The sequence below is a fragment of the Heloderma suspectum genome, chromosome 15 (assembly GCF_057233095.1).
Source record: "Heloderma suspectum isolate Gila_16-S chromosome 15, 16-S_ref, whole genome shotgun sequence".
Classification (NCBI taxonomy): domain Eukaryota; kingdom Metazoa; phylum Chordata; class Lepidosauria; order Squamata; family Helodermatidae; genus Heloderma; species Heloderma suspectum.
The window spans coordinates 10,493,926-10,508,806 of record NC_139472.1 but is presented as its reverse complement, the minus strand read 5'-3'; the positions used below and the strand labels follow the sequence as shown (position 1 = coordinate 10,508,806).

At 46.9% G+C, this 14,881-nt stretch overlaps 1 protein-coding gene across 3 annotated transcripts in view; it reads left to right on the top strand.

The window, feature by feature from the left end:
• Positions 1–14,881, top strand: part of LOC146335331 (cyclin-dependent kinase 11B) — a 35,468-nt gene that overhangs the window by 6,752 nt on the left and 13,835 nt on the right. Inside the window, exons 5-11 of one of the 3 annotated variants that reach the window (XM_084822071.1) lie at positions 2,138–2,276; positions 5,366–5,502; positions 9,799–9,915; positions 11,241–11,336; positions 11,444–11,599; positions 12,733–12,798; positions 13,812–13,981. In XM_084822071.1, the coding sequence (XP_084678197.1) occupies positions 2,138–2,276; positions 5,366–5,502; positions 9,799–9,915; positions 11,241–11,336; positions 11,444–11,599; positions 12,733–12,798; positions 13,812–13,981 (881 nt within the window). Of the gene's footprint in view, positions 1–2,137; positions 2,277–5,365; positions 5,503–9,798; positions 9,916–11,240; positions 11,337–11,443; positions 11,600–12,732; positions 12,799–13,805; positions 13,982–14,881 lie in introns of all 3 variants that reach the window. The other 2 variants (XM_084822070.1, XM_084822072.1) reach the window with 2 other exon arrangements.

Sequence of the window (14,881 nt, the reverse complement as noted above, 5' to 3'; positions counted from 1 at the left end):
CCATTGTCACCTTTGGTGCAGTCTGAGATCTGTTTGCACCTAGCACACCCTAACCTTACGAAGTCACAGAATCATGTAGTTGGAAGGGACCTCAACGGTCACCTAGCCCAACCCCCTGCTGCTACAACATCCCTTCTAGGTGGTCATCCATCCTCACCTTAAAAAACTCTTAACGAGGGAGAGTCCACCTCTTTCTGTGACGATCTGTTCCTCTTTTGGAACAGTTCGTACCATCAGGAGGTTCTTGATAATGTTTAGTTGAAAATGTTTAGTCTTGCCTCTTCCATTGTAAAGAATATTGCAAACTGTAAACTGGGGCTTCCTCCTCTTACCCAGTAACACCTCCTCCCCCCTCGTCCCATTTATATGTTGTTAAGCAGAAATATCCCACCTGAAGAAGAGTCCGGGCAACCTCTGAATCTTGCTTTGTGATGTTTCAGTTGGACTTCATGAAGGATTTGCCCTGCTGTTGTTTGGATTCCCCACCCCCCCATGGGCCAACACGACTATATGCTGTTTTCAACATGCCTTGGTTATGCCATACCTGATAAAAGACCATGAGCGTGCAGTCTTGTGTTTTTGTTTTTTAAAATTTTAAAGTTTATTGTTGGACCCCAGGGTTTGTGGAAGTGGTAGTAGCAGTAACAGATAATAAAACAATAATTAACTACCAAGATGGAAGCCAGCCAATCCCGCGCTGGTGTAGAACTTAACCAATGCTTGCCTGTAACGGTACGTTGTAAGAGATAGTAGCGTTCTTCTAAGGCGGTTAGTCTGCCGTTTTTAATCTTATTGAGGAAGCCTTGAAAGCTTTTGAGGAAGCACTAATGTCTTCAAGAACTAGGGGTCCATACAATTTGTAACATAGGAAGCTGCCTTTTACTGATTCAGATCATTGGTCTGTCTGGATCAGTGTCTAGACAGTATATTTCTTTCTTACGTTTCTATACCGCCCAATAGCCGAAGCTCTCTGGGTGGTTCACAACCATTAAAACCACAAAATGCATCATAAAATACAATATGAAATGTAAAAGTTTAACACCACGGTATAAAAGTACAAACTGAAATAAAACCTGGCAGCGATGCAGAGATTTAAAATACAATAGCAGGTTTAAAGCAACAGCTCTAAAAGACTAAAATGCCTGGGAAAATAAAAAGGTCTTCACCTGGTGCCGGAAAAGGTACACCATAGGTGCCAGGCAAGCCTCTCTGGGAAGCTCATTCCCCAACCGGGGTGCCACAGCAGAAAAGGCCCTCTTCCTGGTAGCTACCTGCCTCACTTCCTCTGGCAGGGGCTCCTGGAGAAGGACCACTGAAGATAATCTTAGGGTCAGACAGGTACATATGGGAGGAGACGATCCTTCAGTATTATCTACTATGACTCGCAGTGGCTTTCCAGGATTTCAGACAAATGTCTTTCCCAGCCCTGTCTGGAGACGTTGGGAACGAACATCGTGCATGCAAAACATATGCTCTGTCACCGAGTTACTGGCTGTGGATTGATAGACCACTTCAGCTGAAAGTAAGATAAGAATTGCCTTGCTCGGTCAGACCAAGGATCCATCTTAGCCTAGCATCCAGTTTCCAGCAGTGGCCAGCCCAATTAGATGCTTCCAGGAAGTTCAAGAACAGTGTGTGGAAGTGGTGGCTGTCCATTGTTGTCTTTCCCCAGCAGGTCAGATCACATCCTGTTCTTTCAGTTAGCGTGCATGGGTGAGCTGTCAGAACACATATGCACTAAGGCATAAGAGCAGGATCAAGTCAGGGATGGTCCATCTAGTTTAGCATCCTGTTTCCAACCGTGGTCAGCCAGTGGACACTCACAAACTGGGTGCAGAACTGATGGCTATTCTCTGTTGTTTCCGCCATGTCGTGTTCAGAGATTTACTGCCTCCATGCGTGGAGGTTCTATTTAGCTGTCACGGCAAATAACCATCTATAAGACACATTCACGAACCTATTTTCTTAAAGCCATCTGAACTAATGGCAAATCTTAGCCATGGCACTTTGCAAAATTTGCTTTGCAAAGCACAACGAAATCTGTGCTGCTCCTTTGTTCCTTTGCTTTTTTACGACTCCAAATGGATTTTGGGAGGGGGGTAACGGTTTGGCCTTTTCTTTGTATCTTTATTATTAGGGAAGCATGCTAGGGTGAAAGAGAAGGAACGCGAGCATGAACGTAGAAAAAGGCACCGAGAAGAGCAGGATAAGGCCCGCCGTGAATGGGAGAGGCAGAAAAGGAGGGAAATGGCTAGGGAGCATTCCCGGAGAGAGAGGTAAATCTCCCCCACCTGAGCCAAAATTTCCTCCCCAGAATCTGCTTACAAGGGGCTTTACTTGGTCAACATAACAACTCTCTTGAAATTTCATTCAACATTGGATACCTTGGTTATGTGCTTATATACCTGCCACTAAATAGCTGTCTGGAGGTAGTGAATATGAACCTCAGAACTGCAGAGACGTGATAATTGCTTAACAACCTAAACAAACGTGTCTCTGGTTTAACAATGCAAGCAATGGTATGGGCGGTACAGGGTTGTTAACACCAGCATGCTATGTAGGCTACAATTCTGCAGAAGAGCAGAAAAGATGCAGACTATGCTGTTGGCTTACGGAGTTCAGGTTCCTAAGAATATTGGCTTATTTTTTTCAAGCAAGTTTCTAGTCCCTGGGATTGCAGAGAGATGCTTGAAAAGGTGCATGGGCAGTGCTTGGTAAAACTTCGGAAGCTAGAGGCGTAGTGGGGTAAGGTTTGACTTGGCCCTCAGGTGGGGCTTCAGGGTTCTGGACAACTTCTCACAGCAGCCAAAATTATGCAATATGAGATGAACATTGGGCAGGTGTTGCTTAACTGTCTCAGTTTGAGCAAAAGATGGCTGGAGGATGCAGCAGAAACTGGCATCAAGGAGAATGGCGGTTTCTGAATTCGGGATGGGCTCAGTTGAGTGCCTGCCTTAAGTAGGGATGGTATTAGGAGAGTAGCAAGAAATTCCACAAAGGAGAGAACAGTGTGGCGAGAACACTTCAGTGACATTGTCTATTGTGGCTTCTTCCTCCGTGTGGGCCGTGCACACGCCCGTCACTCTCATAATCACCCACTCTGCAGCGTGGATTGGCATGTTGTCCGAATTCGACACACGATGGGTTGGGGGTGGCTTTGTACCCACCCCACAATCCAGAATGTGCAGTAGGGGTTGCAGGGTGGCTACGAGGTCACTCACCCCTGCCACGCCATGCACAGGGTTCGCGCGACACGCCAGCCAGCACTGCAGCACGGGTGATTATGTAAATAACAGGCAGGAGGAGAAGCCGCAATGGCTTATTTCCCCCCTGCGATTGTCTGCACCCTGCCATTATCTCAGCCACGCTCTGATCACACGGTCCTGAGCCGGTTGAAGCCAAGCAGATAACGGACCTGCTCAGCAGAACTTCAGAAGCCCCCTGTTAGCTGCTCTTGAGTTTTCCTAATGGAAGTATTGGGATATAAGTGGCATGCTGCTAGGTCCAGAAACCTACCTGGCCCAGAACAGTTTTCCAAGCCTGCCTGTCAGCACCAATATTACGTTAGCTGTGTGTGGCTTAAAGGAGCCAGGTTTTTTCTAAAGCATCCTTGCCTGCTTACCTGAAGGCAGTTCTCACTTACCCTAGGTGAGTAGGTGAGTGACTGCTCACAAGCCTAAGGCTAAGAATAATAAACTGTAAGCTGCAAGTTCTAACTGGTTTATCACTCAGCTTGGTTTGAAAGTCAACTTCAGTTGGTTAGGCTGAGAATAGTCTTCATTTTTTTGAGACTCTTTTGCAGCTCTTTTGCTGCGATTGTGTTACTACAACAGGGAACAAAGAAGAAGGTGCCCTTTCCTTCTTGCAGTGAATGGCGTTTGTGAACTTTTTCTAGCTTTTTATTTTCTTGGGCAACAGTAGCCATGATTTGGGCAACAGAGTAGACTTGCCCACTCTGAGGCACGGATGGAGCTGTGGTAAGGATTGCTCCTTGGGCAGAAATCTAGCAAAAGCATGTTATCATGCGATCGCTTGCACAGGGTTACAGCAGAAACCAAGCAGTACCTAGGTTTCAGCTAGGCCAGTGACCTGTCTCTGGCAGTTGCCAGCACGATGCCTTGGAAAAGTTCACAAACAAAACAAGATGGCAGCAACCAGCATGTGTTAATCAGAGGTACAGGCCCTCTGATTGACCATAATTTCCTGCTTGTCCGAACCTGGAAACTATGGTTACTTCAGAAAAATGAGGATATTAAACCAACATCAAACCACGATGTAATATCCTGGCTTGTTCCAAAGCTGGTAACCATAGTTTCCTGGTTCGGACACAGGGTGTACTTTAGGAGGACCCTGGTTGAGCCCAGCATATTTGGTTATAACTACCTTAGGGTCTCATTATTAAACCTTTTACTTGCATTTGTTAACAGAAAGCAATAGAAATATTTAGAAAAAAATAATTTCACTAGTGAACTCTATCTGTAAAATGGGTACATTTTTCTATCCTATGTTCTAAGACAGGCTAGAAAAATGTTCCCATGTTACAAATGCTTAAATTCCTTGATAATATATAAGGTCTGTAGTCTGAATAAGATTATGTGCTTGAGTTACGGGCTCTGCGCATATATTTGTAGTTCCTGGTTTGTGCTTAGAATCATAGAATAGTAGGGTTGGAAGGGGCCTATAAGACCATTGAGTCCAACCCCCAACATCGAGTCCAACAATGCGCTGGTGGCATATTGGATGATGGTAGGTTGTTAGTGGCAGCCTGATATCATCTGTGAGGTCGTAGCTGCTTCTTGAGTTAGAATCCCACCCCTGTTCAGACAAAACGGGAAACTACTGTTAAATGAGGACTTTCTGGTTTGTTTGTGCCATGAAAGGAGGAACGAACAGGCTCTGTTTGCAGGCAAAAAGCTTGTTCATATCTCAGCGTATTTTTAAGCCAAGATACAATTGTCTGAATGTGGTCATTAACAGTACTGGAATGGGGCTTTTTTTTCCTTGAACCAAAGCCCCCCAGAGTTACTTGTCAAGTCACTCTTGAAGCTTAGGGGAGCATACAAAGAAAAAAGTCAATTACGCTAGCCCGATGCAAGCCCTATGTGCAAGTCCAAGTCCCTTCTCAGACCCTGGCTGCGCTGTTCATGTTCCGTCTTGTGTTGGCGGGGATAAATAAAGCCTCTCCATGAGAAAATGTGGCCTGTGTGCAGGTATTTGAAGTGACTCTTTTGTGCCCTGAAATATAAATTGCCAAAGCCTCGAATCCCCTTAGAGAAAACAAAACACCAGATCACTCAAAATTGCCAAGAGCAATGATGACAGTAAGGAGGAGTAAAAATAACACGGGCACATGAAACTTCCGTAGGGACCGGCTGGAGCAGCTGGAACGGAAGCGGGAACGAGAGAGGAAAATGAGAGAACAGCAGAAAGAGCAGCGGGAGATAAAAGAACGGGAGAGGCGTGCCGAGGAAAAGCGTAAAGAACGGGAAGCCAGACGAGAGAGTAAGTAGCTTGGAGGGTAAAATGGGGCTAAGGGCTGCCTTACTTTCTTCAGATAACACTTGATCTCTTGGGGTGACGGGACGTGCTCATTTATTTTATTGTTGCATTTATATCAGCCTTGTAAATGAGCCCGCCAAAGTTACTGACCTGCAAAAAAACAACAACTTACTAGTCTCCAAATCCATGCTGGCCACAGAGAAGGGAAGCCCCTCTCCTCCATGGCCAGTGTGGAAACTCGGCCTACTACCCTTTTAGGCTAGTTTGAAAAAAGAGAAAAAAGGACTGCTACCAAAGCAGGCTGGCAGCAGAAAGATCACTTTGTATCCCCTCCTCCAGCCTGCTACATCTCTGTGATGGTCATGGAGGAAGGAAATCGCGTAGGTAGGTGGAGGAGGGATGTAGTGCTCTGTCCCTTCTCTCACCTGCATGGAATTCCTGGTCGCCTATGGCGACTAGGTAAATTGTTAATACAAGGCTGATTAATATCCTACAAACCTTCAGCGCGCAACTGCTCCCAGTGTTGAACATAGGAAGCTGCTATACTGAGTGAGACCCTTGGTCCATCTAGCTTAGTAATATCTGCAGTGACTGGGAACGGCTCTCGAGTCTTTGAGACAAGCGGTCCTTCCCAGCCTTACCTGGAGATGCTGTGGATTGAACCTGGAACCCTCTGAGTGCAAAGCAGGTGCTCTACCACTAAGCTACAGCCCTTAGTGTTCTACACCAGGGCAGTGTGGATTGGGGGCCTGTATTCTACACCTGGGTGGTATATTTGTCATGATTCCGTTGTCTGATAATTTGCCAAATCAATGGCATCCGGGGAAGAATTCTTTCAATAAAGGCGTCCCCATGCCTCCTTCAGCACAGATGGGACTGCACCTTCACATATAAAGAAGTATTTCTCCCTGCTGCCCAACTTTCCAGGACCCCCTTAGCTGTGTTTAACAGTGGGTCAAGCGCACATGTAGTAGGTCTCACCTCTCCAAGAATCCTCAGGCTGCACAAACAGAACAGAATCCATCAGCACCTGACAAGAAGGTGCCTTGATCTCAACCGTAACTGACCCAGCGTCAAAGCCCAACAAATAGAAGCAACTCTTACCTGCATTCACAGTGGAGTACCGAGGGCTTGGCCACTGCATTTTGCGGGGCAGGATGTAATTAAGTCATTTATCAATTGGAATAGCTCTGCTGGCCCACATTATGCAGGTACGGTGGTGACGGTGGACGGCGATTTCTTTTTCCCCATCACCACCACAGAGGAGGCCCTGCAGCAGACCTGGTACCCTCTGGGTAATTCAGACTACATTTCCTAGCATTCCTGACCACTGGCCATGCTGGCAGAGGTTAATGGGAGGTGAAGTCCCAAAAAATCTGGAGGGGACCCTGTTGCAGAAGTTTACCCTAGCCCATGTTTGTCACAAGTCTTCCTAGGCCATCACTCGAGCCATTTCATTGCTCCCATCTTGTAAAAAACAACCAAGGAGTTGACTGAGCTCTGCCAAGCAGGAGACGATGCTTAAGGGCGATGGTTCCATGTCAGCTGCCTAGGAAGCAGGACACGCCTCCAGAGTGGTCAGGAATCCGTTCAGATCCATTAATGTCTGGGGGTGGACAATAGTTGCTAAACTTCATACCTGTCCCAAGAGTGTCTCCTAACTTAAATGCTGTGCCTGTGCATCTCATGATCAGAGGTCCGACCAGGACCAGCGTGGCAGTGGCTGCCATCACACATCATGGCTGTTGTTGTTTTTTTAACTCTGGATTATTGTGAACGAGGGGGAGCAAGCGTGCTGGTTCCTGGCAGCTTGATCACTCCTGTTGCAAGCAGGAGGAGCTAGACAACCCAGAGACACTCCATCCTTGGGTTATTTATCATGACATCCAAACCCAGAACTCTGGGTTGCTGCAGGGGTTCCAGCTCTGGATTGTCTGTCCTCCAACGAGGAGTTCCGGGTTCAGGCATCGCAATAAACAACCCATGGACAGAGTGTACCTAGGTTGTTTAGCTGCAGCGGGAACGATCGAGCGGCTGGGAACCAGCACACTTGCTCGCTCCCGCTTGTTCACGACAGCCCAGAACTTAAGAAAAAATCTGGGTTGTCATGACGTGCAACCATGGCCAGTATGGAGTAGTGGTTAGAGTGCTGGGCTAGGACGAGGCAGTCCCAGGTTGAAATCCCTGCTCGGCCACGAAGCTCACAGAAACCTTGGGAGACTGGCTGAGTCGCCACCTCTCAATCTAACCGACCTCACAGGGTTGTTGTGAGGATAAAAATGGGAGCGGGGGAGATTAGTTTGCTCCTTGGAGGAAGGGCAGGATATAATACATTAAAAATGAATAACATATATTCTAATACGTTGGCCGCCCCTGCGGTGTCATAAAAAGCCTAAACCCACGGAGATTTTGCATGTGTCGCATTCTGCCTCCTTGCGTAATGGCATTACAATAAACCCAAAGAGTTCCATACTTTTTTTGCTGTGCTCGACTTACAGAGTGGCAGAGAGGTAGCTGAGCCCCTTTAATGCCCTGTATCTGCCCTTAGTTGCTTTTTTAAAAGAATGCTGTGTGGGGCGTGAGTTAAATAGTTAATTAGAATTGGGGATAGTCAGGAGGAGGGGCTTTGGGATTTCATTAAGGGCCCCCTACAACTCCCCTAATTAAAGCATTGGGTTTTTTAAATCCATATTTTAATACCCAAATGGGTATTGAAAATATTGAGGTTTGTTTTTTTTAAAAGGTATTGAAATGGCTATGAAAAATGTGTTAAGCTTTTTGCCCCGAACCTGTGTTGTTTCCTGCCCCAAATATTCTCCTACAATAAGGTAGTTGATTGTTGGTGGACTTTGAGCGTCACCCCCCCCCCCACCCCACCGTGCTTTGTCGTTTTTAATTTTAGGTTTTCAGTTTAAGGGCGTGAGAGAAATGAAGCGCTCCACATTCAAGGTGTGAATTCTCGTTTAGCAACACAACAGCTTATTTCTTTTAGCCATTCAGCGTTTTCTTTCTTCGTCCCTCCAGGAGGTACTGACCTGCAGCTTGTTGTGTGTTATTCAATTCACGATGAGCCTCTATGCCTGCGGGCGCCGTGTTGCATATCCAACCTCCGCTCAGGGGTTGTTGTGGCGTGCCTACCCGACGAGCACGGGTTATGTGAGGGTTAAAACAGACCCTGGGTTATGCAAGGGTTGTTCAACCCTTGCATAACCCACGCTCACTGGGTTTGCACAACACGACAACCCCCAAGTGGGGGTTGCATATTCAAAAGGGTGGCTGCACACACCGCAGCCTCGCCATTAAACAACCCACAGTGGACTGTTGTGTTGTGCAAACAGCCCCTCTGAGTTTGAAGGTAAAGGGACAGTCCTAAGATATCAGTGGTATGTGAGGCCTCCAATGCCCTGGGAGCCCTCAGACTCCTGATTCCATTCCCACAGAGTTATGCCCTCGCTAACATCAACAATGAACTCTTAACACAATTTCGTTTGTTTTGCATTAAATTGGAATCATTGTTGAATACATCCAGTTGTTTTTTTAGAACCATTCCCTCTGTTTCCAATATCCAGGCTGTGAGAGCCGTTACTCATGTAGCGAAAGCAGCACCACCCATGCACAAGGGGAAAGTATCAGTAGGCTTGGGCGGATCATAAAGTTTGCAGAAGTACAACAAAACTTTAGGGGAGAAAAGCCCTAATTGCGGGGTGGGGGTGGGGGATGACATCCCCAAACACCCCAAAACACCACGAGTGAGGACTGGGCATGTGTAGTGGCCACGGAATGCTGATTTGACTATTGAAGGCGAAAATGGGAAAGCTGGTCTTGGTGGGAGAAGGAATGGGATGGAGTTGCTGGAGTCCCATTCACGTTGCAGCTTTTCGTTGCAGTCCCACTCATCTGATCGCTAAAGTGAATGTTCCAAGTAGAGTTAAAAATCCAGTTGCTCCATGTGGCTCTGTGTTGGTATGTGCCAGTGGGCAGAGAGAAGGTCTCCTCTCAGTAGAGCTATCATTTATTTATTTATTAAATTTATTAATCGCACATCTGGCTGGTCACCCAGCTACTCTGGGCGATGTACAAAGTATATAATAAAACAGTTTAAAACAATAAAATTCTACAGTAAAAACATTTTCTAAAATACCCTAACCCACCCCAAATGCCTGCCTGAACAACCATGTTTGTAATGCGTGGCGGAAGCTCATTAAAGAGCCATGAAGTTGGTGTGAAACACGCAATCACAGGATAGGAGGGAAGCTTTCAGATCCATGCTCACAAAGTGGACTTTCTTGTGTCTACCAGTTTCAGCCCACCATAGAACGGTGCGAGAAGAATACGGGGAGAAGGTGAGGATCTGGAGCCGCAGCCCCCTACGACAGCAGAGAGAAAAACTTGAACAAGGCGAAATCAGAAAGCCAGGTAGCACTTTAATCTATATCGCTGTGGTTCTGCATGTGTCAGTGGGGACTCTGAATCCACTGCGGTGTGGGCGGCCAAATGTACATGACGGCTTCTGCCAGCGTCACTCTGTATTAGACGGAGGAGTGTTAGTCGCAGTCAGCCTGTGGGCAGGGGTCTGAACCAGCCTGCTGCCATTCTGTGGAAGGGACTGTCCTATGGAAAGGCTTGTGTTCCCGTGGGATGCCCTCTGTTCCCATGGCTTTCTCCCATGGGAACATAACATGCTACATGTAAGCTGCATAGAAACAGGGAGATTGTTCCAATAACAAATAGCACTCAGCTGAAATGTCCCTGACTGTCTCCCCTACTCCCTGTTTTGCAGTCATGAAAATGGAGGGGGAAGTTTGGTGAGTTTTCTGTCTAAACATGCATAGGATTGCACCTTTAGGGCCAGTGAATGTTTGAGCCTGTCAAGCTGAGCCCTGGTGAATTTCTTATAACCAGTGTCAAAGATATCCCTGGGTTTAGCAGATTAAGGATTATAGAAGTGAAGCAAATTTCTTGCCAGGAACGTGGGGTGTGGGAGATATATAGTGTAGGTCTCTTACCCTGAGGATCTACAAAAACCTGGGTCTGTAAACCCTGCTAGTTTACATAGTTTTCTTAAAATATTAGCCAAGGCAGCCGCCATTTTGGATTTCCCAGAATACCCAGTTCTGGGGGGCATTTGTGGGAAAGTGGGGGCCACCTTTCTCCCCTGCCCCCAAGCCCATCCAAACAGGGCATTCTTGGGAATCTAGGATAGCAGCCCCCAGCCCAAAGGAGCTTGGAGGAATTCTGGTAAGTTCCCACCACCGCTACTTTGAAAATGTGAAAAGTGGAGAGAGGGTTTTGCTGCCGATCCCTCCCCCATTCAGGTTTTCAAAAGTTTGTCCTAACATTATTGCAAGCCTGCTTAAAAACACGTTGTGAAGCCTTTCTTAGGAATGTGCCTGGGGGATTGCTGTCCCTGGGCAATGTCATTTCCTGGGAAATTTTCCATTACCTTTAAATAGTAATGGTCAGCTGATCAGATTGTAGCACGCTTGTATTTTGTACACAATGTGTTTAAAAGGATGCCATATTAATTGTATGTGCTGTATAAATATCTCAGGCCCCCCCCGGGGGGGGGGGGCGCTATTCATACTGACTTGGGTGACTTCACTCAATAGCATATGTTTGCCTTATGTTCTTTAGATTTTTAATAGAGCAATTGCAACAAACAACATTTGGCAAATAAAGCTATCATTCCTTAGTACATTTGAGAAGTGGGATTTCTCCCCCCTCCCCATTTTTTCTTTAAGTTAAAGAGGAAAAGCCAGAGGAGAGAGACCCTCTTTCAGATCTACAGGACATTAGCGACAGCGAAAGGAAAACCAGCTCAGCAGAAACTTCATCAGGTAGCCACTGCTGGGATGTAAAGAACTGCGGGTTCCTTAACTAGCATTAGCCCTGTTTGATTGGCTGAGTGTTTTGTGCTGTTTTCTGTGTGTGGTGTTTTCTGTAGGGGAATCGGGATCTGGTTCAGAGGAGGAGGAGGAGGAGGAAGAGGAAGAGGAGGAGGAATCCAGTAGTGAAGAATCGGAGGAAGAGGAGGAAGAGGAGGAGGAGGAGGAAGAGGAAACGGGAAGCAACTCTGAAGAAGTGTCTGAGCAGTCAGCTGGTCAGTGGCAGAAAGTAACTCCTCCCAAATTACATATTTCTGCTATGCACTCTGGCATTGCTATTACTACCAGTAGTAGTACTCCTATAGGTGGGACTGGCAACAAAATATTCCAGTGTGGAGTGCGCCCTGTTCAGGATTCCAGCAGCTCCATTCCCTTCTCCTCTTCCTCAGTTTTCTGTCCATTCCCCCTGCCCGCCAGCCAGCCAGCCAGCCAAAAAGTCAGGTGCGTTCTGTGCCAAATGAGCATGCTTAGTTCTGTTGGGCCCCTTTTAGGAAGTTCTCCCACTCCCAAGGGTTTTTTTTCCTAAAGGGTTTTTTCTTTTGCACTTTGGCAATCCTCAGGGTTTCCCTGCGCCTGCAGACGTGTGGTGAGGGTGCTGCCATTTTGGTTACGCAAACAACGGCACTCACAGCCTGAACGTCAGAAATAGAGGGAACGATTATGCCATCGATATGTATGGCACTTTACAAAGCCACAGAAGTCTTTGCCCTGTGGAGCTTACAATATAGTTTTAGACAGGGGTGGTGGGGGGGGGGGGATACAGCAGAAGCTAGAGTAACAGAGGAAGAATGTGGGCCACTTTTTTAAAAACAAATCTCAGCTGCTTTGGCAAAAGGATGTCCTTTGTTATTTAGAGGTTTTCCTACATGTTACACAGACTAAGAGCGCAATCCTGTGCATGCTTACTTGGAATTAAGTCCCATTATATTCAGCACAGGTCAATCCCAGGTACGTGTATATAGGATCTCTATGTAAAGTGATAGAATTCTGGGCAAGTACCACTTCAGATATGCTCCCCATATTTGAAACAAAGGAATGTAGAAAATTAGCACAGTCCCTGCATGTTGAAAACTACCATATCCCTTCCTCTGCTCTGCTAGATTACTACATACAGGAAGGGGGCTTGGGTTTTTTTTTTTTTAAATAGGAACATTCAAAAATGTAACCCACCACCACCACCTGCAATCCACAATGGTGTAGTTCAGAACTCCATTATCTCAATCTGTGTTGTGTGTAGGAGAGCTTTTAGTTTTATTTCTAACATGGATTTCCTTGATGCTCATTCTTCCCAATTTTTCTAACATGGATTTCCTCGATGCTCATTCTTCCCAATTTTTTTGTCTTGCAGAAGAGGTGAGTGAAGACGAAATGAGTGAAGAGGAGGAAAGGGAAAACGGAGACCACATTCCAGTTGGTAAGATCACAAGTGCTCGATTTGGCTCGGTATAATCTCCCTTTTCTGAACAGCCCTGTTGTTGTTTGCACCCACAAGTATCTTCAAAAACAAGGTGACGTTTAGACTTTTAGCCTAAGACTATCCAGCCCTCTCGACATCAGCACAGCCAAACCAATGACCACTCTTCCTGCCCTGACACGCTCTGATCTAGAAGCATATTAGCTACTTTCTCCGTCGGCTTGGAAGATGCATCCTTATTTTTTGCTATGATGAAGTTTTATGATTGTACTGGTAGTATGAATTATTAATTATTATTTAGTATTGTGAATTGTGCATTATTATTAGCTATTATTGCACAAAAGCATAGAAGTAACAGCTTCCTCCCTACACCCCCCCAAGAAAAATATTAGCAGCTGATGAGCATGGATGCTGTTCTGAGTGGCAGTAGGTTCTGGAGAAATGCCGTAAAGGAGAAATGCTGCAGCCTGTATTTAGCTTTCAGAACTCTCTGCCGTGAGACATGGTAGTTAGTGGTCACTGACTTACGTAGCTTTAAAAAATGGGTTGGACAGATTCACGGAGGAAAGGAGGACTAAGTGTGGTGTAGTGGCTAGAGTGTTGGACTGGGAGTCGGGAGATCCGGGGTCTAGTCCCCACTTGGCCATGGAAGCTCACTGGTTGACTTTCAGCCAATCACTGCCTCTCAGCCCAACCTACCTCACAATCACCTACCTTGTTGTTGTGAGGATAAAAATGGAGAGGAGGAGGATAATGTAAGCTGCCTTGGGTTCCGTAAAAGAGGGGAAAAGGCGGGATATAAATGGAATAAATAAATAAAAATTAATTAATTAATTAAATAATAAACGTGACAGCCCAGTGGAGCCTCCATGGTTAGGGGCAGTATATCTCTGAATACCAAATGCAGGGGCACAGGGCATCATGGTGTTCATGCCTTGCTTTTAAGCTTTGGGAGAGGATCCCCAAATGGCCGCTTGCTTCCACGATTTGATTCTAACGTTTTAAAGTTACAGAGTCGAGGTTTGACCGGGATTCCGCAGGGAGTGAAGGTGAGGAAGAAGAAGCTGGAGAGGGCAGCCCACAGTCTAACGCCATGACGGAGGGAGATTATCTCCCCGACTCGCCCGTGTCGTCGCCCGTGGAGTTGAAGCAGGAGCTGCCGAAGTACCTGCCTGCCCTTCAGGTTAGGAGAGCGTGGTAGAGCCCGTTTAAACTCCCACCCCTTACATTTCCCAGAATGCCAGTGGCCAGGCCAGCGGCGTCACCTGCTCTGCTCTGAAAAGGCTGGGGCTCCGCGTACATCAGGGGGCCTCCAGCCTTTTGGAGCCAGTGGGCACGTTTGGAATGTTGAGAAAGGGGGTGGGGCTTTCCCATTCATAAAACGGCTACCACAGTGGGCGTGAATTGGCAAACTGGCACCTTCCAGATGTTTCGGACCGCAGCTCCCATGATCCCTGATCAGTGGCCATGCTGGGCGGAACTTATGGGAGTTGTCCAAAACATCTGGAGGCAGGGCTGGCCCTAGGATGCACAGCGTCCTGGGTGAGGAGTACCTTTGGTGCCTCCCCCCGCCACCGGTCAGCTTTGCAGGGCCACCCAGAGGGTTATGGGGCTTGGCCTGGTGCAGGTGTGATGGTGGGGCCCCTGTTGCTACCCCCTACAAGGACCCATGCATTTGTGTATGAAACTGGGGGCCACATGCGAGAATTATTGCGTGCACAGACTATTTAAAGTGCTCAGTAATGTTGCCTCAAATTAAAGCTGTGTTCCACTGATTTTTACGTAGCACAAATGACATCAAAGTGGAAATTGACAAAGGAACATACTTCAAAGCTAACTGAAGGAAGTTAATTTCTGCACTTAGTACCCAAACAACCTGTAGAACTTTGAAGAAACGGTTACAGACATTTGCTTTTTGCCAGCCTAGCTCACTGCAGGTAGTACATTCAAAAAATTCAGCCACTGAGCTCAGTGTGGCTACCCCCTCAGCTCAGCATGGCTCCCCCCTCAGCTTGGTGCTCCAGGCAACTGCTCAGCTCGCCCACCCCTAAGGCTGGCCCTGTCTGGAGGGCACCAAGTTTCC